The 27063-nt window shown below is 31.3% G+C and overlaps 2 protein-coding genes across 2 annotated transcripts in view; one reads left to right on the top strand and one right to left on the bottom strand.

Moving 5' to 3' along the window:
* The window catches only part of LOC127708312 (E3 ubiquitin-protein ligase ZNF598-like), a 204480-nt gene that overhangs the window by 86740 nt on the left and 90677 nt on the right, over window positions 1-27063 (bottom strand). The window lies entirely within an intron of this gene.
* The window catches only part of LOC127708315 (uncharacterized), a 51273-nt gene continuing 42350 nt past the window's right edge, over window positions 18141-27063 (top strand). The window contains exon 1 of the mRNA XM_052213171.1: window positions 18141-18243. Coding sequence (XP_052069131.1) covers window positions 18239-18243 — 5 coding nt within the window. The 5' untranslated portion in view covers window positions 18141-18238. The remainder of the gene's footprint in view (window positions 18244-27063) is intronic.

Raw genomic sequence — 27063 nt, 5'->3', positions numbered from 1 at the left:
TAGAACAAAATGTTTAATATTCAAAGGATTAATATGTCTCTGTGTAAAAGAGAGAAAGAAGATACCAAAGGGATAGTCAAACACATAAGTCGAAAACAAACTGACAATCTCGCAAATATTTATATTGAAAGATATTTATAAATTTTGCAAATATTATATTTGAGTATTTTACTCCTTCACTCTCCAAATATCTCTCCATTTAATCATTAAACCTCATCTTAAACAAATTATTAAAATGAGAATACTGCAAATTTATTCAAAACAAGAAGATAAAAATAACTAACCTGATTATAAAAACATCGTCAATTCAAGAATATGAAATAATATCAATATATCAAACACAATTTTTAGGCAAGTAGTGTTTTTCAATACTATGTCGAACAAAAACAAAGAAAACATTCAACAGGCATTTTGCCCAAAAATTGAAAATGAAAATCCTAGATTTTTCCATCAAAAATGACATCAAAGTGAACACATGAAAGGTGAACTAAAATAGCATTTGATTTCACTTTCTGAAAAAAATATTTTACCCTCTTTATAAAGATTCAGAAATTTTGTAGTTAAGGCAATTTCATCTTCGGTAGGGTGTGTTTTCTTTGCATTTTATTCTTTATTTTTTTCAATCTTTGTACTATGTTTTTGTTGTAATTATCCCATTGATATATGTTTGCTTGGAAGAGATTTAGAAGATGTCGACATTGCGCATGCTTTTAATTTCTGCGTACTTGGTAATCTATAATATTTTCTAACGTTATTTGTTTGAACTTGTATTTCTATTTTCTATTATACCGTTATTCTAGAGTATAGAGTTTTTCCTGTGCTGATTTCATCGTAAGTTTTTTGTCTACCCTTTGCTTATCCTCTGAATGAAATCGGACGGGGGAGGGTTTAGTTTTATAAACAGCATTTTAACCCGCCACATATTTACATCACTGTTTGAATGCACTAACCATAGTTGTTCTAAATCATATCGTGTTTTGTTTTGTTCTTTGGAGAATTTTGTGTTGATGGATATTTTTCGTAAAATATTTTCATTATTTGTTTTAGACCTGTTAAAACTTAAAGCTTGAAATGGTGTATGGACATTAAGATATTGGTATTTGATCTAGACGTGTTTTGCAGATCGAGACAAGCGAAGCTAAAATTGCTCTTATACATAACTGAAGGCAAGGAGAATAAAGAAATTTCCAAAGCCTTTGAATTCTGACTCATAGCTCATAAATAATTACCTTAGGTAAAACATATGTAGGTTTTATAATCTTTCGCCTCTCTTTTAAAAAAGATTAAGAAATTGACAAAGAAGGAGGGTTTTTTTTAAAAACGATTGAATTGAATTTACTATCCTTAGACTAAGTATTGTAAAATATCCGAACCTGCTGATTTAAAATGTCTGACTACGTTTAAGTATTAAATTGCGCAGTCGCAATACAACGCCCTTTATGTGTTGACAAATTTCATATGCTATGAAAATTATCTAATTCAGTTTGTTGTGTATTAGATCATTTACTACAAAAATGATGTTTCAAGTAATGTATATATTTTTTTTTATTGCATTAAAATCAAATCAATGCAAATTTTCTTTTCATCAAGTATGCGATTGATTATTTGTCGTTTATTTATTAAGAAAACACGTACCACCTCAAGCAGAAATGTTTTGTTTTACCTGAAGCAGAAATGTTTTGTGCTATTCAACTTCCTTATCTAGGTCACTATATATTTATTCATAGATTTCACAAAAAATATTTTATGCTTTCGTCGAATTGAATCATATCGTCTACTGCAAACACTGAAATATGTACATGTATGTACTGTTTGAAGCAATTTTCTACTTTAGTCATTCTATATTTCATATCCACAATTGACAAAATGTGACATTTTGTACGTATTTTTAAACTATGCTTTACAAGAAAATCAACGGTTGTGTTTACTATTTACTTTGCGAATACACAAATATTTTTTACATAATGAAACGGAAAAATGACCATAATTGGACACTTCATTGATAAGTTTATCCCAAAACACTTGTCTATAGATGGACTGGTCTACGGTTAAACCACTCCCAGTCAGGTGAAATAAATCAAGCAATAGCCTTAATGAATCAATACACGGTTTTAAAATGATTAATCTAATGAATAGTTTTGTACACAGCGATTTCCTTTCGAGGTAAAATAAAATCAAAGTGCGCGTATGATTATTCATTTATTACATTACAGATTTCCAAAAAATATTTTATGCTTTCGTCGAATTGAATCATATCGTCTACTGCAAACACTGAAATATGTACATGTATGTACTGTGTGAAGCAATTTTCTACTTATAATTTTTGGTTGCTATTATGCATATCATAAATAATTCCAACGGAATTTCTATAAAATTCTGTTTGATTGTTGGAAAGTGTTTTTTTTTTATGCCAATGTGTATTTTTATCTTGCACATGTATATAACTGCATATTGATTACTACCATAAAAAAAAACCAAAGGAACAAAAGTATAGAAAAATCTGGACAAAGAATAAGAGATTAACATGAAGGAATTACTTATTTTCAAATGATTCCCTACGTTGAATAACAGAAAATGCCAATAAAACTATATCTGTAATTTTAAGTTTTCGGTTTCCTGTTAGAATGTTGTCGCCCTCTTTAAAAAAAATTGTTTTTATTGATAACACCTCTAGGAAAAAAACCCAGTATTCTTTGATTAATCAAAATTAAAATATGATTCGAATGTTTGCGCTTAATAGTCCTTTCAAATTCCTCCGAAAAGAGATGGGGGATATGCACGACAGCAGTTTTCCTAAGCCTACACTTTTGACTAAACGTGTCTTAGTCATTCTATATTTCATATCCACAATTTACAAAATGTGACATTTTGTACGTATTTTTAAACTATGCTTTACAAGAAAATCAACGGTTGTGTCTTACTATTTAATTTGCGAATACACAAATATTTTTTACATAATGAAACGGAAAAATGACCATAATTGGACACTTCATTGATAAGTTTATCCCAAAACACTTGTCTATAGATGGACTGGTCTACGGTTAAACCACTCCCAGTCAGGTGAAATAAATCAAGCAATAGCCTTAATGAATCAATACACGGTTTTAAAATGATTAACCTAATGAATAGTTTTGTACACAGCGATTTCCTTTCGAGGTAAAATAAAATCAAAGTGCGCGTATGATTATTCATTTATTACAAAGTGAACATTTGTTAAAATAAAGTAAGACCCCTTGTTTCTCTTCATTGTACAATGTTTTGAAGAGAAAAAAAATACAGATGCATATTGTAAAAAAGACTATTCATGTCAGTTTTAATACATGCAAAAAAGTGTCTCTCCTCATTTAATTGTATAAATGAACATGCGACAATCATACATTTTCACAAGTATTCTTAATCTTAAGCTGTTGACACGATTGAAAAACAAGTCTAACTTCTCCTTTAAAGCGGTAAACATAAAAACAAATATACTGCAAATTCTTTGAGCATATGAGTTTATCTCCAGTTTTTGGCTGGATGTTGTTTGTTGTTTCATGATTGACATGCTGTGCATTGTTTTGCTGTTGATCCGACTATAACTTCTTATAAAAACTTTAATTTCCTAAAGTTGTTTAACACCCATACTGACTAAGAACCTAACCATATTTCCAGCATTTGTTTTGTCAGGTTTTGTGGCGTCCCCCTTTTTCAATTTACCTTGGAGCTTGTTTATTTGTTGATACGCGTTTCTGTAGGTTAAATATATGTAAGTTTCTATAAAACGTTTTACAGTAAATAAAGTAATATGAAATTTTTGTATATTGATCGAATATGACTTTTTACTTAGAACTGCAGTATGAAGGTATCTATTTCGTAATGGCTACTTTAGTTTGAAATTTAAAAGAAGTCGCAATGATATGACCCATATATATACGTGATTATTCGATTAAAAACAACAACTTATTAAATTATGTAATAAACAGCTATTAGATTTGGTAAAAAGATATTTCAACTTATATAGATATTATTTCATGCCATTCAGTAAAATGATCAAAAAGATATCCTCTTCTTTTATAATAATTAAAAGGACACTGTGTTGGCGTTGGCTTAGCGGTATTTCATCATATCTTAATAAACATGCCATCCAGTCATTAGATCGACAAATAATCGCAAACAGAAATTGCTTTGTCTTACTCATCATAAGATACACTTCGCATTCTGGAATAAAATATTTGGAATTAATTTTTGTTAATGAGAAATGTCATTTTGTCAACTGTTTTATTTTTTCAACAATTTTGGGAAACTATTATCAATAACAGTAAATTAAATAATAACTTTTGGACATTTTTGTAGGTTTTTGTCAAACTTCCACATTTTTCCCATTGCAAAACAATACATGCAACATTGACATTGAAAATAAGGATAAGTTACAGTTCGTAACATGTTCTATACATCATAATACGTCCTTTAAAACAAGATAATCTTCTTGCGTAAAAAAATATGCATATACATTGTATATATAATCATATTTAATTATCACTTGCATCTCTAATGTTTCTTCAGGATAAGAGAGAATTTTATTAGTTTAAAACCCAAACAATATGAATGTTACTAAAGGAAAACATATAAATATCAAAACGATAGACAGAAAACAATACAAACATGTAGTATTGATAAAAAGTATGTTAATATCTATTACAATACTATTTTTGGCAACATGCCTCATCTTTAAAGTTATCATTTCAAATATCTTGATAATATATATTATAATATTAGTCATGAATCATACACAGATCATGTATTGACATTATGGTTGTTTCTCTCATTATATACTTCACTGGTACTGTTAACAATGGAAGAAAATATATCACATTCTTCACAAGAAAAAATAAAATCATTTTGTTTCATTACTCATTGAATTAAAACAGGGGACAATATTAGAAATTTCATTAAACATTTTGATCCTAGGTTTATTAAGTTCTGTACATGTTATGATAAAATGGAATTCGTCTTCCACCTGTTTATGGCATAAGGGACATATTCTATTTTCTATGGCTGTTTTATTGTATCGACCACGTTCAATAGCTAGCATACTATTTCAATACTAAATTCAGTCAGTCTTCATGAGTTGCCTATGTTATAGATATGCATGTTCGGACACCCTAGTCATTAATAACATATTTCATAAACTATACTTTATCAACTACCACGTTTTCTTAAATAAAACTTGTAAACGCAAAACTAAAAAAACAACAACATATAACCCAAAGGTGCGATATGTTACTTTGTGATAAATACACAATAACGTGTATATTTGAAAATGTGCAGTTTAAGAGCTCTGCATTATTTCAATACTAAATTCAGTCAGTCGATCTATTTTGAAAACAATTTGAAATAAATTTTTATTGCTTTTTGCCCATCTTATTCTATTTGTAAGTAAGTATGAATACAAACGAATGTGGGTTTACGTGAATGTGGTAGTAGTATACCTAACGACACAAAAAGTCTTCTAGAACAAAATGTTTAATATTCAAAGGATTAATATGTCTCTGTGTAAAAGAGAGAAAGAAGATACCAAAGGGATAGTCAAACACATAAGTCGAAAACAAACTGACAACCTAGTGGCAAAAAACTAAAATAACAGTCTCCAAAACACAACACAGAAAACTAAAATCGGAGCAAATATATATATTGAAAGATATTTAAATTTTGTAAATATTTTATTTTAGTATTTTACTCCTTCATACTCTAAATTTCTACTTATTCAATCCTTAAACATAATCCTTTAACAAAGTATGAAAATGAAAAAAATAGAAAATTGTAAATTAAGGAATATGAAATAATATGAATAAAACAAATAACCCTTTGAGGCAAGCAATGTTGTCAATACCATGACGAACACAAACAAAGAAAACATCCAACAGGTATTTTGACCAAAAATTGACAAGGCAAATCCTAGATTTCTCCTTAAAAAATGACATCAATGTGAACACATGATAGGAGAACGAACTAAAAAGCACAATAGTAAAAGAGCGGCTCTAAAGATAGGATCTGTATACGTTTCGTGTAAATTTCATATTAATCTTTAATGACGTGAAATTTATCTTGAGAAACTAAAATTTTTGTTGAAACTTTAGAAATTCTGTTATTAGTTTCCTTAAAGTTATATTTGAGAATTAGATTTCACTTTCTGAAAAAATATTTTACTCATCGTATAAAGATTCAGGAACTTTGAAGTTAAGGTAATTGATTTCATCTTCGGTAGGGTGTGTTTTCCTTGCATTGTTTTGTCGATTTCTTTTTTTAATCTTTTCGAACTACATTTTTGTTTTAATTGTTCCATTGATATTTTCTTATGTTTGTTTGGAAGAGATTTAGAAGTTGTCGTCATTGCGCATGCTTTTAGTTACTGCGTACTGGTAATCTATAATATTTTTATCGCTTTTTTGTGTATCTTTCCTTTGACCTTTGTTTGTGATAATTTTTCATATCATGCTACACACTTGAGATAGAAAATTATAGTTAGAAACTATACGCGCACGTGCTGTTGTCCATATAAACATCAACGTCATAGGCAGATTGGCGATAAACAGGTTATCAATGGTCTTTCAAACTCAAGGATTTTTCTCTGATACATCTCATCTCAAGGCTGTCGCCCTTTGATTAAAAACACCTACTCGTTTGGAAAACCATCGATAATCTATTACTATCATATTTCTGTTTGTACTTGTGTTTCTATTTTCTATTATAGCGATATTAAAAAAAAAAAAAAAATTCCCATGCTGATTACATCGTATGTTTTTTGGGCTGCTTTTTTTTAATCCTCTGACAGAAATTGGACGGGTGAGGGTTGAGATATACTAATACCATTTTAACACGCCACATATTCACATTTCTGTTTTATGTAAGTAATCTTAGCCGTAGTTGTTTTTTTGTCATATCGTCATATTTTTGTGTTATTTGGGGAATTTTGTATCGATTGCTTTTTTTTTTTTAATTTTATCATAATTTGTTTTAGACTTTGACGGTTGAAGGCCGTACAGTGACCTATAGTTGTTAATTTCTGTGTCATTTGGTCTCTTATGAAGTGTTGTCTCATTGGCAATCATACCACATCTTCTTTTTCATATTGTAAAGATTTAGAGCTTGAAATATTGTATAGACATCAAGATAGTGTTGTCCTCTAGATGTCGTTTGGTTATTTCATTCTTTGAGTTGATGTCTAATCTCATTTTATTAACACTTATAAGCATTAGGAACTGCCTGTACCAAGCCAGGAATATGACAGTTGTTTTCCATTCGATTGATGTGTTTGAGCTTTTTGTTTTGCAATTTGACAAGGGACTTTCCGTTTGGAATTTTCCTTGGAGTTCGGTATTTTTGTTATTTTACTTTTTATAACTTATCAATAAGTTGGTGAACAAACTATAACTTTTTTGTTAAATGTTATTTATTTTAGGATTGTTTTGCAATTCAAGATCGAAAGCACCTCTCAAACATAACTGAAGGTAAAGAGAATCAAAAATGGTTCCAGAGTCTTTAAATACTAACTCAGAGCTCATAAATTATTTCTTTAGGTAAAACATATGTATGTTTTATAAAAGAATGCAGAAATTGTTAAAGAAGGATGATAGTTTTTAAAGTATTGAAATAAATGACTAACCTGATACGTATTACTGTAGAAGATCCGAACAGGCTGATTTAAAATGGCTGACTAAGTTGAAGTATTACATAACGCAGTCGCAATAAAAACATCATCTGAGTGTTAGCAAATTTCTTACTATGACAATTGGTTAATTGAGTTTGTTGTGCAATGGATCATTTACTACGAAAATGATGTTTCAAGTAATATATATTTTTTTTTCATTGCATTAAATCCAAATCATGAAAAAAATGTTTTTCTTCAAATATGCAATTGGATATTTTATTTCGTAGTTAAGATAGTTTGTTGTTAATGAACAAAGAATGCGGTATTTCGTAATATTGATTTATCTTTAGAAACACGTACCACCTTAAGCAGAAATGTTTTGTTCTATTCAACTTCCTTATTTAGGTCCTTATTTGTTTATTCGTAGATTTCCAAAAACGATTAATTGTTTTTATCTTATTAAATCCTGATCGTCTGCTGCAAGCACTGAAATACGTATGTAATTTTTTAACCAATTTTCTACTTATAATCTTATGTTGGTATTATGCATGTCATATATAATTCCGTTGGAATTTCTATAAAATTTCTTTTTGATCGTTGTAAAGTGTTTTTTTTCATGCCATTGTGTATTTTCATCATCACATGTAAATAAGTGCATATGGCTGTCTATGATAAAAACGAGATTTCACATAATTTCTTGTGTGTTTATGTGAATTTGAATAATTTGTAGTACTAAAGGTCGATTCCAGAATTTTTCATGATTTTGAATCTGCCCAACCAAATTGAAATCTTGATTCCATACTATATTTGTTGATGTCGATAGTATTAAACGTAAAACAATTGCTGTACCAGATGTATATTTCGGCACTTGATGTTTTCAGTTAAGCTCGAGGCTAAAATATTATTAAATCTCAACGTCAATAAAAACTATGAAGAGTTAATTTGACCAAAACGAAACAAAAGTATAGTCAAATCCGGACAAGGACAAAGTGCTATGCGTGACGGAGATACTAGCCTTAATTCGAAAAGATTTCATTTAAATGGAAAACGTCAATAAAACAATATCTGTATTTTCACAGCAAAATGAAATGTTATACTGACCATTTTATTTTACTTAAACAAATATTTTTCATATACGATTTCCAATAAAATGAGTGAAAATGATCACACTTTATATCCGATTATAACTGGTCATCACTTATATATGAAGGTATCACATTATTTCTTGTAGGTTTTATTCAATCGACCATACTGTTACACTAAATTATTTCTTTATATCGGTTGAAATTTGCAAACAATATGGCAAAAGTATGATACTAAGTGAATAATGACAACTTAATAATCCAGTCTTTATCTGATTTCATGCATATGAATTTCAAGTGTTTTATTCGGAGATACTGAAACTATCAATTTGTCATACGGTTTGAAATTTTCAGTAAAATGAGGGAAATGAAATAGGGAATGGAAACGGGGAATGTGTCAAAGAGACAACAACCCGACCAAAGAGCAGAAAACAGCCCAAGGCCACCAATGGGTCTTCTACACAGCGAGTAAAACCCGCACCCGGAGGGGGGCTTCAGCGGGCCCCTAAACAAAAATGTACAAAACATACTTTACAAACGATTTTAACTTTAACATTAAGTTTTAACATTATTGTCTCTATTTATTTGCTAGATTTTCTATTCTGAGATAAGGATTTTTTGATATTTTATATCCTTTTTAGATTTAGATTTAAATAAGAATGCATTTTGAATGAAAAATCTAAATTTTGCAATCTGTTAGTTTTTTTTCAAATTTGCAACTATATTATATAAATAACATCACCTAATTCAATCAAGGGGTTATCATCATTATTGTAGGGTTTTTTAATATATGTATTTTTCTAATATTAGACTATTGTTACCCATTCAAAATATGTACAATGTAGCCTAAATGAATCATTACACGGTTTTTAAACGATTAATCTAATGAATAATTAGAAAAAAATTAAAGGTTTGTACACCTCTACAACGATACCTTTTCAGGGTAAAATAATATCAATTTGAGCGTATGATTATTCACTGAGTACAATAGTAAACATAAGTTGAAATAAGGTTAAACCCCTTGTTTCTCTTCATTTTTCAATTTTTTGATAAACAAATCCACAGCTAGTATATTTAAAAAAAAAGTTTAATTTCATATAGATATTTTTTTATGTCATTCAGTTAAATTATCAAAAAGATACCCTTTTTCTTTTATAATAAGTAATTGGACACTCTTTTGTCATTGGTTTAATATATGGAATTACAGCATATCTAAATTAACATGCGATCCTTTCATGTGATCTATAAATAACTTCAAACGGATATTAGTTTGTCTTACTCATAAGATATTCTATTTTCGTCGCATTTTAGTTTATTACCAACACGGAAATATGTATGTACTTTTTGTATTAATTGTCTACTAATCCAATTATAATATTTAATCTGGTATTATACACGTGCCTAACTATGCAATGCAAAAATTATACCAAACTCTTTTGGATCGTTGTAAAGTGTTATTTTCATACCATTATTGGTTTGTACTAGAAATCTTGGAATTATCTCCATAAAGATATTGGTATCTATAATTGCCGACAACTTCAAAGATTTCAAATTGTTTCTTGTGTGCTTATGCTAAATTTTACATTATTTTGTTGTTCTTAAATAAGAAATTTTGAATATTAAAAGAATGAAAAATATCATTTTGTCGTCTGTGTGAAACTATTTTGTAGGTTTCCGTCAAATGCCCCTTTTTTCACAATTTTGTCGATTGTCACAAGTAAATATATAAAAATAAGATGTGGTATAATTGCATATGAGACAACTCTCCACAAGAGACGAAATGACACAGAAATTAACAACTATAGGTCACCGTACGGCCTTCAGCAATGAGTAAAACACATACCGCATAGTCAGCTATAAAGGGCCCCGAAATAACAAATGTAAAATAATTCAAACGAGAAAACTAACGGCCTGATTTATGTAAAAAATAATGAACGAAAAACAAATATGATATACAGCAACAAACGACAACCACTGAATTACAGGCTCCTGACATGGGACATGCACATACAGAATGTGGCGGGGTTAAACTAGTTTGAAGGCGTGGCAACCCTCCCCCTAACCTGGGACAGTGGTGTAACAGTACAACATGAGAACAAACTATACAAATCAGTTGAAAAGGGCATAACTCATCAGATCGATACTAAGCAGAAATACATCTAACAAAAACACAGAGTGGACATGGCAGGGTACTTATACATCCCAAGAACAAAAAGACACTAAGTACAGATCTGAGAGTACTCGCAGTTACTGACAGCTAGTTTAAAGGCAATATAACAACTAATAAAAAAATCATGCATCTAAGTCTAAAATATCAATCAGTACATATCCAACAATGTTTACAATGTTGTTTACTTCAATTATAACTCGGTTTGTATACAATTAATTAAAAAAACAAATAAGGACAGTTTTCTACACAGCGATATTTACTTTATTATATGAATTAAGGCAACAATAGTTTACCAATTTTCTAAACTCATAACTCGATTTAAAAAATCAAATCAAAGTCATAAACGAAAATTGAGGGATTGCATAGTCATCAAACGGAGCGAAACCGGTTGCGTCGACAGGGTAAGCGTCACCGGCCAGGCATATCCATTTTCAGACAAAATATTACTTTCGGGGAAAGGACACAATCAGTAATATACAGATTAGGCAAAGTTTCTGGTAACTTATTATTGAAGGCTCCGAAATAATGTCGCTAGTGAGTTGAGAAACAGACATATCGTATCGGTCAGCCAATTCGTCACCACTTTAAAACTTATGTAGTTTCGATTTCAGTCGTTCTTCTTCATAAGCATGAAGCAGTTTTTGTGTAAGGAGCGCACCTATTCTAATGAAGTCTATGTATTAATCTTATCCAATTGTTTCTATAAACGTTAACGTCCCAATCTTTACACAACGATTCATCATTCTAAACTGAAGACAAAAATTAAAAAAAGGTAAACATTCTTTTAAAATGTGGTAAAATAAACATGAATATTTTGTAAATTCTTTGCATCTCAGCAAGTAGATTTTTTTATAACATTGTTTCAAAAATTATATATTATCTCATTCACTTAAACCAATATGAACAGATATTTTTCTGTGTAATTATGCGATTTGACACTCTTTTATCCTGGCTATAATATGTGACATTTCTTCATATTTAAAATTAACATGCATTTTTTTCTGAAGATCCATAAATAACCCCAAACGAAAATGATTTTTATCTTACTCCAACGATACACTGTTTTCGTTGCATTTTTGAAGAAGATTATACTGAAATATGTATCGACTGTTTGTAAATCATTTCAAGATATGTTATTATTTTTTTTTTAATGTGCAATGGGACACTCAATTAGCATTAGTTACAAGGGTATTTCATCACGATTTAGAATTTAACATGCCATCATTTCTATAGATTCACAAATAACCTCAAACGCAAATTGATCTGGACACCTCGGACAAACGAAATTGTTTATGTTTTATTTTCATTTACTTTCACTGGGTTGATACCTCTGCTGTTGGACTGTTAGTTCCCATGGGTATCATCAGCACAGTAGTTAGTTGTAACATAATTTTCTAAAATTCCCGTTGTTTTACTAAGAAAGTATTCAGAAACTAAGGTTCAAACTTCCTCAGGCAAATTTAACCTTAGATGAATGTGTTTATTCATATTTGGTCCCCTTTGGTCATAATTCTACGTATTTATTTATCCCTGACTTTCAAAGGGTTTGATTTGAGCGTTTATAATGAAGGTAAATCCAGAAAATCGCTAAGAACGAAATTTATATACTGTTAATTTCTTTTACTAGAACTTGGTCGATACCTCTGCTGTTGCACTGTTAGCCCACGAGAGTATCGACAGCGAAGTAGTCAGTGCTTCGGTTCTAATATGATTATCAACATAATTTCCATTGAGAAATAAAGAAATTTTTCAGAAACTTAGGTTCTCAACTAACGTCAGGCAAATATCACCTTTGAGGAAATTGGCGTTATCTTTTAGGTTCATGTTGGTCATAAACTCTTGACGTTTTTACCTATCAAACCATCCCTGGATGCTTTCAAAATTTTAGATTTGAGCTTTTTTGGTGAAGGTATAGTCAACTCGCATCTCTTTTTTTTTTTTTGTTGTTAATAAACTCATTAGTGGTTAGAACGTATTATAATGATCTTTCATTGATTGCCTTGTTAGTCTTGAATATCCTTTTTTTTCCAATGTTCCGTTACTATTTTGTACCATCTGAATGGAATCTTGGCCTCATTTTAGCCTCAGTCAATCCTTTTCTATTTCATCCGTACCACACCTCTTTGTTTCAAATGACGTTAATCTTTGACAGCCGGTGATAAAAACATTGCACATTTTCGAATTATCTTGTGTTTCACATAACAACTGAAAAACTATTTAGGTACAAATTTCTATAAACATATTTGAGGTGTAAAAACAATTCAATATCCATTTAGTTCGTATATCGATAAAAATCACCTCTCGCATTTAACTTTAATCCAGTGTACCAAAACTCCACACTCGAATTCATAATTTCTAAAATTCTTGTCGGATCAAGTAGACAAACAACGCTTGAGACACTTTTATTATCATTGTAAAGTAACCATTTTACACAAAAAAACCAACATAGATCATAACACGAAGGCTATAAATACATACGCAAATGAAAGAATGGAACGTTTATCACGAATATATCTTAAAATACTAGTCTTCTCTGCTTGTAGATATCTAGCAACTCAATATTTTTGTAAGTGTTCGAATATTTTTGTCATTTTATAAATCTCATTTAAAAAAGTAGTACTAGCTTCTGCTAATTCTCAAGTTAACTTGACCCAATTTGTTTTGTGTTAAATTTTGCAACATAGACTTAACTATGAAAATTCATTAATGTAACAGTAATCAACCAGCTGCTACGTTTTTATGGAAAGCCAACGGGGTCAATATTCTTAATTCGTGAATTGTCAATTTGTAACTTGTATCTTTGTAATTTCAAAATTCATAATTCGTAAATTGTCAATTTGTAACTTGTGTCTTTGTAATTTTAAAATTCTTAATTCGTAAATTGTCAATTTGTAACTTGTATATTTGTAATTTCAAAATTCTTAATTCGTAAATTGTCAATTTGTAAATTGTCAATTTGTAAATTGTCAATTTGTACATTTGTAAATTGTCAATTTGTATATTGTCAATTTGTAACTTGTAACATGTCGATTCTTTACAAGTCGATGTGTTAAATGTCATCGTTGTATTATGCTAACGATCATTATGACGACAGATGGCGCTCGGTTTCTTTTTCGGTGTATAAGCCTCTTGTAAGAAGGAGTACCTCCATATGGAGTATATACCTAAGTAATTTTTGAAAATTAATTATGTACAGCAAATGCATCTAAAAGAAACAAATAGATTTTTTTTTATATTATATGTATACAGGAACCCGGTTTTATTTTGTTTTCGGAAGACCACAGGTGGTGTTTCGTTCGAGAACAGAAAATATATAAAAATACAACCCGAATACTTCAGTCCCTCCACGTAATCGATCTCTCCTACTTGCGAGGTAAATGAAGTAGTCGTAGATCAGCGGAATATAACGACTGAATAATTCTGGTAAATAGATATATAAGGAGATGTGGTAATAAACCGTATGATTGCCAATGAGACAACTATCCACCAAAGTTCATTAAATAAAGTCGATGCAAGCAATTATAGGCAACGTACGGCCTTCAACAATGAGAAAAACCCATATCATATAGTCGGCTATAAAAGGCTAAATCATTACTGGAAAACCCGGGTATTGACGGTTTCTATTAATCATAAAATGCTTTTATCGGACCATTTTATTCTGACTGAGGGGAAGGGCTGACAGATATATACATATATATATATATATAGATTGCCTAACAATGTAATTTTAACACACTATTTAGTATGTAAATATAAGAATGTTTAAAATATTTACAAAATGATGAAAATAAACGCAATATTTCGCTAGACTAACTAGCTTTATCAAGCGTGCATCTATCCAGGTGAAATCGGATGTAGATGATAAGAAACTTTTGCAGCTCAATGTATATGTTGAACCTGAATTTAGCTGCCTTGAAAATAATTCATAATTTGGATGAAGTTCAAGATTTTTACAAAATTTGTAGTTGAAGTTAGCAACGTCCATTGGCCAATATTACAGGATGAAAAGGACGATGCTGTGTACTAAATTATTCTTTATCTTTCCTGTATCTTTTCTCATCTTTTTCGTTAAGACCATCAGGTTCTAAAGTGTGGAGTTGGTGGATCCAAAAATTTTCTCTTCTCCTTCTCGCCGTGGTGTCCCACTCGGTGTTGACTTCTATGATTTGGAAAGTAACATTATCAAAAGAATGTTTCGTTGAACGAAGATGTCTTGTGAGAGGACAGCTTTTGTTGGTGTTGTACCATGAACGATGGTTATTGAGCCGAATATTAAATTTGTCCATTGTTTCTCCCACATACTGAAAATTATAGAAAATGATTCAAATCTTAAAAAAGTATTTTCCTCACCACCAGTCATGGCCTTCAGAAGACCTAAAAACATCCGTGACAAATTAGTGACATCTATATTAGCAAAGCAGCCTACTCCATCTCCTGGTTGCTACAAACAATGTGGTCGAAGGAACTGCTTGTGTTGTAAAGCTGCCAATTCAAGCAGTTCTTTCATCAGCTCCGTTACTAAACAAAATTATACCATCTACTCAAATTCCAACTGTAAAACGGAGAACTCAATTTATATATTAACATGTGACACTTGTGGCATTCAGTATGTGGGAGAAACAATGGACAAATTTAATATTCGGCTCAATAACCATCGTTCATGGTACAACACCAACAAAAGCTGTCCTCTCACAAGACATCTTCGTTCAACGAAACATTCTTTTGATAATGTTACTTTCCAAATCATAGAAGTCAACACCGAGTGGGACACAACGGCGAGAAGGAGAAGAGAAATTTTTTGGATCCACCAACTCCACACTTTAGAACCTGATGGTCTTAACGAAAAAGATGAGAAAAGATACAGGAAAGATAAAGAATAATTTAGTACACAGCATCGTCCTTTTCATCCTGTAATATTGGCCAATGGACGTTGCTAACTTCAACTACAAATTTTGTAAAAATCTTGAACTTCATCCAAATTATGTATTATTTTCAAGGCAGCTAAATTCAGGTTCAACATATACATTGAGCTGCAAAAGTTTCTTATCATCTACATCCGATTTCACCTGGATAGATGCACGCTTGATAAAGCTAGTTAGTCTAGCGAAATATTGCGTTTATTTTCATCATTTTGTAAATATTTTAAACATTCTTATATTTACATACTAAATAGTGTGTTAAAATTACATTGTTAGGCAATCTATAATTTTATTTGTGTAATTGAATTAATCTCTGTACTGATTAATCCACACTCCCATAGATTTGTATGTCATGTGCTGCTATTTATAGGCACTTATATATATATATATATATATATATATTAATATACACGCCTACTAAACTTTTCTGGTCAAGAAGCTTAAGAATTGCCGCTAAACCTGATTTTTTGTTCTATAATAATTTATAAAACAAAAAGACCAACATATTCCCGATTCCCGGCCTACCTCTCAATTCCTGCTTAACGCCCCGTACTCCGGTATCCCCCCCCCCCTCGTGCCACCCCTCCTTAGCCTGGCAACCTGACCCAATCTAATACTTCGTCGATCTGATCGTTAATAATTAACAGTTGATTCACGATGCTAATCAATAACGTTTGTATTACATAAGCTAATTTTTTTCGATATTTGCATTTCATATGACATAAAAAATAATTTGCAATGAATTCGTAACAAAATAAATATTTCCCGCATATGCCAAGAAATGACACTATCCGACGATGCATCCGTGATTCTAATATCCAATTGACGAAAAAAGTAAAATCACAAAAATACTAAACTCCGAGGAAAATTCAAATCGGAAAGTCCCTATTCAAATGGCAAAATCAAAAGCTCAAACACATCAAACGAATGGATAACAACTGTCATATTCCTGACTTGGTACAAGCATTTTCTTATGTAGAAAATGGTGGATTAAACCTGGTTTTATAGCTAGCTAAACCTCTCACTTGTATGACAGTCGCATCAAATTCCATTATATTGACAACGATGCGTGAACAAAACAAACAGACATAATAGGTAAAAATGTCAAAAATAGGGGTACAGCAGTCAACATTGTGTTATAATCTTAATCACAATAAAAACAAACAAATATTTAACAAAGAAGCACAAAAAGGCATATATCAAATTTAACAACCTCATTCGTTGTTTACTTATTTTTGTATTTTATGTATGTTAAATCCACCCATAAAGGATTGAAAGATTTTAAGTACTGGGACCGAATGGTTAGTTTAACATTAAGTCTGACGTAGAATCGCGCGTTTGACGTCAGAATGTAAACGTCACACAGGTAGAGATATAAAATAATTTTGTCGTTCAAAGTATACAAAAATTATAATAGAACAATAACACAATGGCGGGATGTTTAAGTACAGCATATGCCACTATTCCAGTCATAATTACGTTCGATAACTCTGCATGTTACTGGTTTAATTAGGATTATGTAAAATTTACTGGTTACCCGTGTGATAAATGATTTAGAAAATTGAAAAATATAGTTATTTCACCTCGGTTACCATCCGCTCGAGGTTTTCTTTTATTAATATAAAATAATATCGTTAAATAATTTCATTAAGAATCGGACAATACTAATCTACATAGGTCACGATTAGGTGCCATGTTTGTTTTCTTTGATCACGTTGATGTTTTGACTTAACATCTCCTTAATCTAGCTATGTCCTTGTGTATTAATATAGTGACAATAACGTGTCATATTTAATTGCAACAAAACAGTGAAATTAAAATGAATTATTTGCATGGGCAAAATTAGTGTCGAACATCGTCTACGTTTAAAAATTATTTGGCCGCTTTCCATTATATTGACAACGATGTGTGAACAAAACAAACAGACACAATAGGTAAAAATGTCACAAATAGGGGAACAACAGCAACACGAACCCCACCAAAAACTGGGGGTGATCTCGGGTGCTCCGGAAGGGTAAGCAGATCCTGCTCCATATGTGGCACCCATACTCTATCTCTATATTTATATAGAGTCATTTCAAGGCTTTCGATGTCTTTGTGTTTAGTCTTACATAAATCAGGCCTTTAGTTTTTTTCGTTTGAATTGTTTTACATTTGTCAGGGCCTTTTTTAGCTTACTAGGCGTTATGGATTTTGATCATTGTTGAAGGCCGTACGTGTGTACTTCTATCTCATTCGGTCTCTGATAGATAGTTGTATCATTGGCAATTATACCACATTTTTTTATTTTCATATTAGTAATTTTAAACAACGATTATTAAAACAAATTGTTTAATTTTCAGAAATACTCATCATTGTTTGTGAAGAAGCATCCAAAAGGTCGTATACCTTTTAAACAAAGACCATAAACATTAACGACAGGACTGTGAAGTAACAAAAGATGGGGTAAGTGTGTCCGTTTTTATTCCTGTTTCAGGCAAATTTATAAAATTACAACCTCATCTTTTGATTTTAGTTTTAGCGTGCATGTACTTTGCGTTCAAATCTTTTGTCCATTCATGTCGTTAACGTTAAACCCGTACATTAATGTTTTGTGTAAAATACATTAGGTGTCATTTTAAATAAAGGTTTGAGCGTATTGTCATACAAATCATCAATTTTTTAAGATCATTTTCTGATTAGAGTTAATTAATTTTGTCCTTTGAAATATTCATTCATACTGTACACGATATTATCGAAATAGGACTGTTCAATTGAACAAATTAATTGTCTACCTTAAAATTAGATAGTTACGGGCAATAACCATTAAGTTTTAAACAAAAGACAAAAGCACGCGTACGTTAGATAGGTATAAATCTCGACAGGATTGAACTTGTATAACGCACAACTATGAAGTTGTATACTTTTTTACATTTCTTGAAGTTTAAGAATATACCTAAAACGCCATCAAAAGATACCATGTATTGCTATTTGCTGCTATGTATTCCTACATTGCTGTCATGTTACATTCAAAATTATTTTGTAGATCACTTTGAGTTCTCCCCTATACACCACAGTTGTAATACCAAACTTGTTGGTATTTTCTAACCTATGAATTGTTTCTTTATTCCTCTGGCCAGCATCACCAACAAATCTAATTATCCAGATAATTCTTCTCTCACACGCATTACCCTTCTCTTTACATTATTATTGTTAAGCCTGCAATTGTAAGACTTGGTTTGTGCTCTAATGGAAATCTGTGTATTGCTACTACTTATAAATAAGAAGATGTGGTATGAGTGCCAATGAGACAACTATCCATCCAAGTCACAATGTGTAAAAAGTAAACAATTATAGGTCCAAGTACGGCCTTCAACACGGAGCCTTGGCTCACACCGAACAGCAAGCTATAAAGGGCCCCAAAAAGACTAGTGTAAAACAATTCAAACAGGAAAACCAACGGTCTAATCTATATAAAAAACAAGAAACGAGAAACACTTATGAACCACAACTACAAATGACAACCACTGAACAACAGGCTCCTGACCTAGGACAGGTACATAAAATGCAGCGGGTTTATACGTTTTAACAGGCGCCAGCCTTCACCCTAACCAGAAACAATGGTATAACATGACAACATAAAAAGACACACAACAAAATATCAATTGAAATGGCTTAACTCGATCAAAAAGACAATACACAAAAACAAGTTTGATCTATGACACAATATAAATAAAAATGATGTTTCAATGTCAAAAAGACAAAATTTTAACCTAGGACAAAATGACGTTAAATAAAATAACGTACACAGGTACATTTCAATATAATAATTTTGTTGTTAGGTGTACAGAAACATTTTTTACAAAATAAATTTGTTATTCATAGTTCGAGTACACAAGTAAAAAATTTTCGTCATACTAAATACTTATCAAAGGTAGTACATATTAAAAAATATTAAGACGAGATATAACACAAAATAAGTAAACATTGAAAAACAGAAATGCATTACAATTTGTGTACCTCTCTTTCTTCTCAAGTAATGTTTTCTCATCTACTGAATTTGTACAATGTGATATTGTTTTTCTATGAATGCTGTTCATTGCAGTTACTAAAAAAAAGTCTGTTCGGCATGTTCTTATTAGGTTTTCCATTAAGTATAATATATTCTGTATGTTGTATTTACTTTACGATTGCTAACAATAAGGAGAAAATGAGAGTATGACGATGATCTTGAAAAATAGAATTAATCAAAAGTAAAATGCTCTTTGAACTGTCAGTGAAATTCACTAAAGGACTTCGACAATGAACTTCAAACCCCACTCCTTGGGGCAAATTCAAAACGACGCTTTCAGTCCAATTGCAGCAGTACTTTTCATATAAGAATAATGAGACATAGTATGATTGGCAATGAGACAACTGTCCACCAGAGTCCAAATGATGTAGAATCTAGCAACTATAGGTCACCGTATGACCTTCTACAATACCAATACCGCATTGCAAGGTATTAAAAACCCGAAAATTAAAAATGGTAAAACAATTCAAATGAGAAAACTAACGGCCTGATTTATGTACAAAACAATAAACGAAATACAAATATAATAATCAGCAACACTTGAATTACAGGCTTACTGTGCCCTGAAAAATTTTCCCACATTCTAACGATTATATACATAATAAATTCCAATAAGTAACCCCTTGATGTTGTAATCGTATCTTGTAAAAATCCAATTGAATGTCAACATCTGGGGAATATCTATCAAATAGAGGAATCCTCGTAATATGTTCCGTTGAATTCAAAGTGAGTTACTTCTAGCTTTAAAGTCACCGGCAAATATAATGTGTCCACTTTTTGAATGCAATGTTATATCTTTTTCTTGGATGTCTTAAAACATATCTTGTACAGCTTATGTATAAATGGAATATGCTGGAAGATTATACTCGTATATAACGAAATAATTTCTCTGAAGGTAAAAACTGATTTACTGAGACTATGGAAAATATATTCCACCATCCACCTAAGTTAAATTTTGTGTTTAGGTCCATATATCAGATTGAATGTCCAGGTTTTTCAAACGACATTGGAAACGACATTATTTCGTCTTGACAGAAATCATTTTTTTTTAATTTTCAGCTACTCACCTTGCCTCATTATTATTATCTTCGAGGAATTAATAAATCGGACTTCAGTCATACAGATACTTAAACAACCAAAGCGTTTGTTAGCAGTTTTCGCTTTTTTAGTGTTCTAAAGTCAGAAATAAACTAACAATCTTCCAATGCACAAGAGTATCAGACATAAGTAGGTATCTCCGAATTGAATTTTCCTTTACAAATGTTTAACAGGGTCATAGTTTGTCTATGTATTCTTTACAACTAGAAAATGATTGCATTCATGTGATTCACATCAAATTGAAGTTAAAGGCAATTCACTTTCAATTTAATACATATAAAGTCTGCCTCGGTTCGGAAGGTATATGCAATCATAGCTGTTAGACCTAATACATCTAGGCAATTATCTCGGTATGTATAGTGTCGGCTGGGGTCGTTTTTTTCAAGTAATTTGGTACAGTTTTTTCCAGCGTGGTCAAGTTTTTTTCTCGAGTAAATATGATCTAAAATGTTAACACATACATTTCCGTTCTGAAAAGACGTGAAACATATGCTTGAACTAATATACCAGATCATATAAGGTAATTTAGTATTTGTAATAAAAAAGATATTATCGGCCATACATCATGTTGTGTTGTAAACGTTTCATTTAACCTTATTATTTCAAAATAAAAACCTTTTTATAATATACGAATTCAAATATTAAAGGAAATGTATACATGGGATCTCTATATCTTTAGGTATAAAGACACTTTACAAAAAAGTTGCATTAATCACAATTAATTTTAGAGCAGTTCACTTTTTCCGAGTAGCATCTAGGTTTGATTGAGTGAATAAACAAAACTCCGACTGATTGAAATGATCTAATACATCGCTTGGTCACAGGTAAAGCTATGTTTGGATACATCAAACATGTCTGTGCCCATGTAAGGACTGTTCACATCATGCACGTTTACTGTATGCAATCCACCCCAGTTAACGTGTACTTGGATCGATCACACATAAAGTACCATGATAGCTTCATTTCCATTAGGGAGAGGTGACTGGATGAAAATTAAAAAAACATGATTTCTGTCAAGACGAAATAATGTCGTTTCCGATGTCGTATGAAAAAACTGGACATTTAATCTGATATGTGGGCCTAAACACAAAATCTAACTTAGGTGGATGGACGGTCGCTGCAACTAACCGACCAACAGACCGTCCTACGGTTAAACAAAATATTGTAAATTTAGATGTCTTATCTATGTCGGATTGATCAAAACTAGATGATTGTATCCTTTTCTGGTGTTCTATTTTAACGAGTAAGAATAGCGATGTTTATTATTGAAATTAAAGCAAATGAGTCAAGTTTGGTGATTTGATAACTACACAGAGATATCAGTATATATTCCGGAAACATACGAGGTATTTATGACGTTTAATATCCCAATAGGAACCTAAAAATGTCATCATAACGGACGTTACTATGTGGCGTAGTTTTAATCTGCACAACAGTAAAATACAGTCAGATTCTCACAAAGGAACAAAACATTAGAGTATCCGTCATATAAACGGGCTTTTTCTAATGTAAAATCAGGCAATTTTCTCACCAAATACTGAATTAACAGCTAAAAGCAAATTCTGTGAAACTGTTTACTCGCGTAGTAGTATTCACCATATGTGGATTCTAAAAAACTCTAAAAGAACTTCTGGGTATGGTAGTTGTTATCAAGTAGTCCGTTTCTATGTATGTTGGCGTTTGTTTTTGTAGCAGTTCAGTGTTTATGTTGTTCCGTTGTTTTCCTCTTATAGTTGATGTGTTTCCCTCGGTTTTGGTTTGTGACCCGGATTTGTTTCAGTTAAATCGATTTATGAATATTGAACAGCGGAATACTACTGTTGCCTTTATTTAAATCGATCTTTCTCTGAAATCAATTCTATCATAACCTTTCAACCCTTTAAACCACCATTCCCCATGTCAAATTCAAAATCGTCTAAAAGAAATAATCCACAATGCTTTTCAATATATCGATACTGAATGGTGAATGTTCAACAAATACTTGGCACTGGAAAATACATAAAGAAAAAGAACATTATTATGTATGAAATTCATGTTACGGATATGGTATACAATGTGATAATGTGATATCACTATATATTCCGGAAATAGCCGGTTTATAAAAGAAGTTATTAATCCAAATTGGAACCAGCCTGGAATGTCACATTATATACCTTGTGTAAGACCTGAATAACATATAATATTATGATTTCAAAGGGGTCATATTAAAGCATATAAATCATTTATTACATCGGTATATTACATTATATAAAGAAGGCCAACATATGCTTGCTTGTTTCCGCGGCAAAAAAAATGGTCGCATGTAATTTGTTAATCAGACTGTGAAACTTCTCTTTAAAGTGACTGGCTTCCATTTTGATTTCACGTAAAGTTTAAATGTTGTATTAAAATCACTCACAGCTTCTTGATTCATGTTGTCCTCTAGAAATCCATCACGAGAGCTGCGTATATTTGAGCAATTTTTTCCAATAGCTGTTATCTGTAGAGAACATTTTCCACCAGCAAAAACGTGTTTTTAACAAGTATAATATTCAATGCTTCAATAGAAAATTGGTTTGTAAATCTTTGCCCAGTAATGTGCCTATATGTTACTAACCAAAAATGTACAGCGCATATAACCCTCGTTTGTGGGCTTAATTTTTGCGTAGACTGGTTACATTGATGCTTACCAATTTTACAGCATCTGTATCTTTAGCTGGTAATGATAAAACAACAATCTACATTATAACTGATAAAACTTGGCACATATTAAATAAACTAAGGGTTTTAAAATTAAGTCAATAAAATCTATGAGTAGAGCACTGCGGTTCAGAAACAATTGACCGAAAATTTATATCTTTTGGTGATTATAAAGTAGGGTAGGCTGGTTTCCTTATCTATTGCACTAGGAGGAAATTTGGCATAGTATTCTTGTCCATATTTTTGTTGAGTTCTCTATAATTTTGTACATCATTAAGTTGTTTCTGAGTTTTGTCATGATAATATATCCTGTCTATGATAACTATCGCCCAACCTTTATCTTCTTCTTTTATGATAATAGATTCATCGTTTTGTAATCGGATTAATGCTTAATAGATATAAGAAGATGTGGTATGAGTGCCAATGAGACAACTCTCCATCCAAGTCAAAATTTATAAAAGTAAACCATTATAGGTCACAGTACGGTCTTCAACACGGAGCCTTGGCTCACACCGAACAGTAAGCTATAATGTTGTTTTTCTGGTAAATAATCTTTCGCAGTTTCGTTATTAATGGAAATATTGACAGGTGATCAATGAACAGGTCTTAATTTCTATTGTCTTTCTAATTCAGACTTTTTCCTCACAGTTGATTCATCATTTTTACTCGGATTTTATCGGCAAAATGATGTTTAAGGTTAATTTTTTTCTTCATAATTCCTTGATGTCATGCAATCAATGTTAACTAGTTCATATTTCTTACCTTTTGATAACACTTTCATTTTGTCTTTGGTTTCGAAGTTTTTGTTCAATCACAGCTTTTCACCATTTCAGAGTACAAGGTTTGAGTATTCTTTGTTTTGACCCGATTAATGCCCTTGCTTCTTGACCGGATTTGTGATTTGTTTCTAATCTGTTTTGTTCTTGGTAGAGTTTTACTACTTGGTCGTTGATTGACGTATTTTTTTATTTAAGTGGTTATTTTTTTTTCTTTCTTAGAGTTTCGGTGCTGGTTGTGTGAATTCTCTGGCTTTCTGCATGTTATTGTAGCTATTTTTGAATAAACGACTTAATTTATACCAACGACTGGCAAAGGAAGTTATTTTATAAGAGTCTTTCAGCCAAAATTACACGGATCTATGTGAACACGTTGGATTTATCTCCCTTACCAGTATTGTTACATCATAAACGTTTCTAATAGCAGTGTCGTCAGGGTCATTGTCGCCCGAAGAGCGTCAAGAGGCATTAAAGTGCTAATGAATTATTTTTATTAAAATTAATCTATTTTGATGTGAAATATAGTCTTTGCAAATTGCAAATTATTCTTTATATTTATTACAATGTTTAACTTGCAAATTTGCGCTAGGAAGTTTTTTCCCTAAACAGGACTCAAACCCCTGCGTCTTATATATAAATATATATTTTAAATAAAATAAACATCATAATAAAAACAAATGTTAAATGTCTACATTTTTTTTCCTTCACGGGACTTATCAAGACGTTGTTAAGTGTTTCTATGACGTTACGTCATCGTATTGTTACACTGTTTTTATTCATCTTATTGTTCGGGTGTTTCCGGCGGATATATGATATATTTATAGAATGAATTTCATAACAGCGTGGACATGGACACATGGTAATTAAATGTTATCGTGTGTATCACTGGCTGTCGACAACAAAAACTTCACTCAATTACAGTATGTCAGGGGCCTCTCAATTGGGATAAATATAATTACTATTTTTACACATGTCCATTCATAAAATAAAAGTGTTTGCATAAAAGTTTAAAGGAATTTGTTTTGAATATATTTATAAACTCACAACAAAAAGTTTCTTTTGACAGAATGAGTATATTCAGAGGTGATATTAAGTAATCGATAAAAAAAAAAAAAAAACGTTCTGTGGCTCCTTAAAAAAAAGTATGAGTTGAAGTAGAGTAACCTACGATCAACTTTCATACTAAGATTAGTTTTGTTGGTTATAAGAACCCCGGACCTTCATAAAAAATAATTTTAGTCCTCTGGGCTGCATAATTTTTTGCACGGAACAAATTTGAATTCCCATAAATAAAGGCAACAGTAGTATATCGGTGTTCAAAAGTCATAAATCTATTGAGGGAAAATAAATCCGGGTTACAAACTAATATACCGAGGGAAACACATCAACTTTAAGAGGAAAACTGAATTGCAACAAAAACAAACGCCAACATTCATAGAAACGAACTATTTGATAACAACTGCCATATTCCTGACTTGGTACAGGACATTTTAAAAAACAAATGGTGGGTTGAAAAATAAAGCCAACAGTAGTATACCGGTGTTCAAAAGTCATAAATCGATTGAGAGAAAACAAATCCGGGTTACAAACCAAAACTGAGGGAAACACATCAACTATAAGAGGAAAACAAATGAACAACAGGAACACCGAAGTGCAACAAATATTTATTTTGGCGATTGACCAATCCACTGAATGATTTGCAATGCATGATATTCTACTTGTCTATAACTGACACACTACTTAATTTTTCACTTATTGCCAGTAAAGATTTTTTTTTTATTAGCATTCGTTTGTTTAACACCTGACGTTTATATTAAGTTGCAACACGTAGTTAACTATTGACTGTTGATTTCTAAATGTCCAGTGGCAGATATTTCATGCATATTACGAGCAAATCAGTCGGAAAGCTGACCCCGGTTTAATTCCATTTCTAAAACCAACAATGGAAGTCATGTGACTACCATATTTGGGCATTGTTTTGTCATTTTATGTTTGATTGAAACGAGTCGGTTTCATTCAAAAAATCATATCAAATGAAAACAAAGCATGCTGTACGTTATAAATGACAACTCCATATACATTTTAGAAATGTTTTGATAAAACGTACTGAATTAGAATACGAAGCCTTCAAACCCGAGCTCGTCACCCGTCGAGTCAATTTTTTTCAACAAAAAAGTTGAAACTTCTTTCTTAACTTCAGTGCAACCTATGCTGATCATGTGATGAGACTTCACTACTGTAACAACAGCCCATGAAAAGGCCGTAAAATGTCTGTCAAATATCACAGGGCCGTGAAAACCCCGTTAAAATACCCCGTGACTTTTGTAAAAATAATATTTCTAAAGGCCGTGGAAAATATTTGATGTTAGAAAAAGACCGTGAAATTTCAATATCCCGTGAAAAGGCCGTGATAATTTGTCCTTTCATGCTTAATAAAAAATATCACGGCCTTTTCACTGGTTGTTGAAACCAGTTAAAAGGCCGTGATATTTTTTCATGTCAATTTTTTCTTATCCTAATTCAGATTTAAAACATCCCATGTGATTATTATAATATGGTCTAATTATTTCCACTCACATTTTTCTAAATATCCTATAAACTTTTCATTATAAATATATGTCTGTTTAAATATTATTATATGCAATACTACTGTACAGGACT

The sequence above is a fragment of the Mytilus californianus genome, unplaced genomic scaffold, assembly GCF_021869535.1.
Source record: "Mytilus californianus isolate M0D057914Y unplaced genomic scaffold, xbMytCali1.0.p SCAF_7, whole genome shotgun sequence".
Lineage (NCBI taxonomy): Eukaryota > Metazoa > Mollusca > Bivalvia > Mytilida > Mytilidae > Mytilus > Mytilus californianus.
Note: the sequence above shows the minus strand (reverse complement) of the source record. Positions and strands in the feature narration are given on the sequence as shown.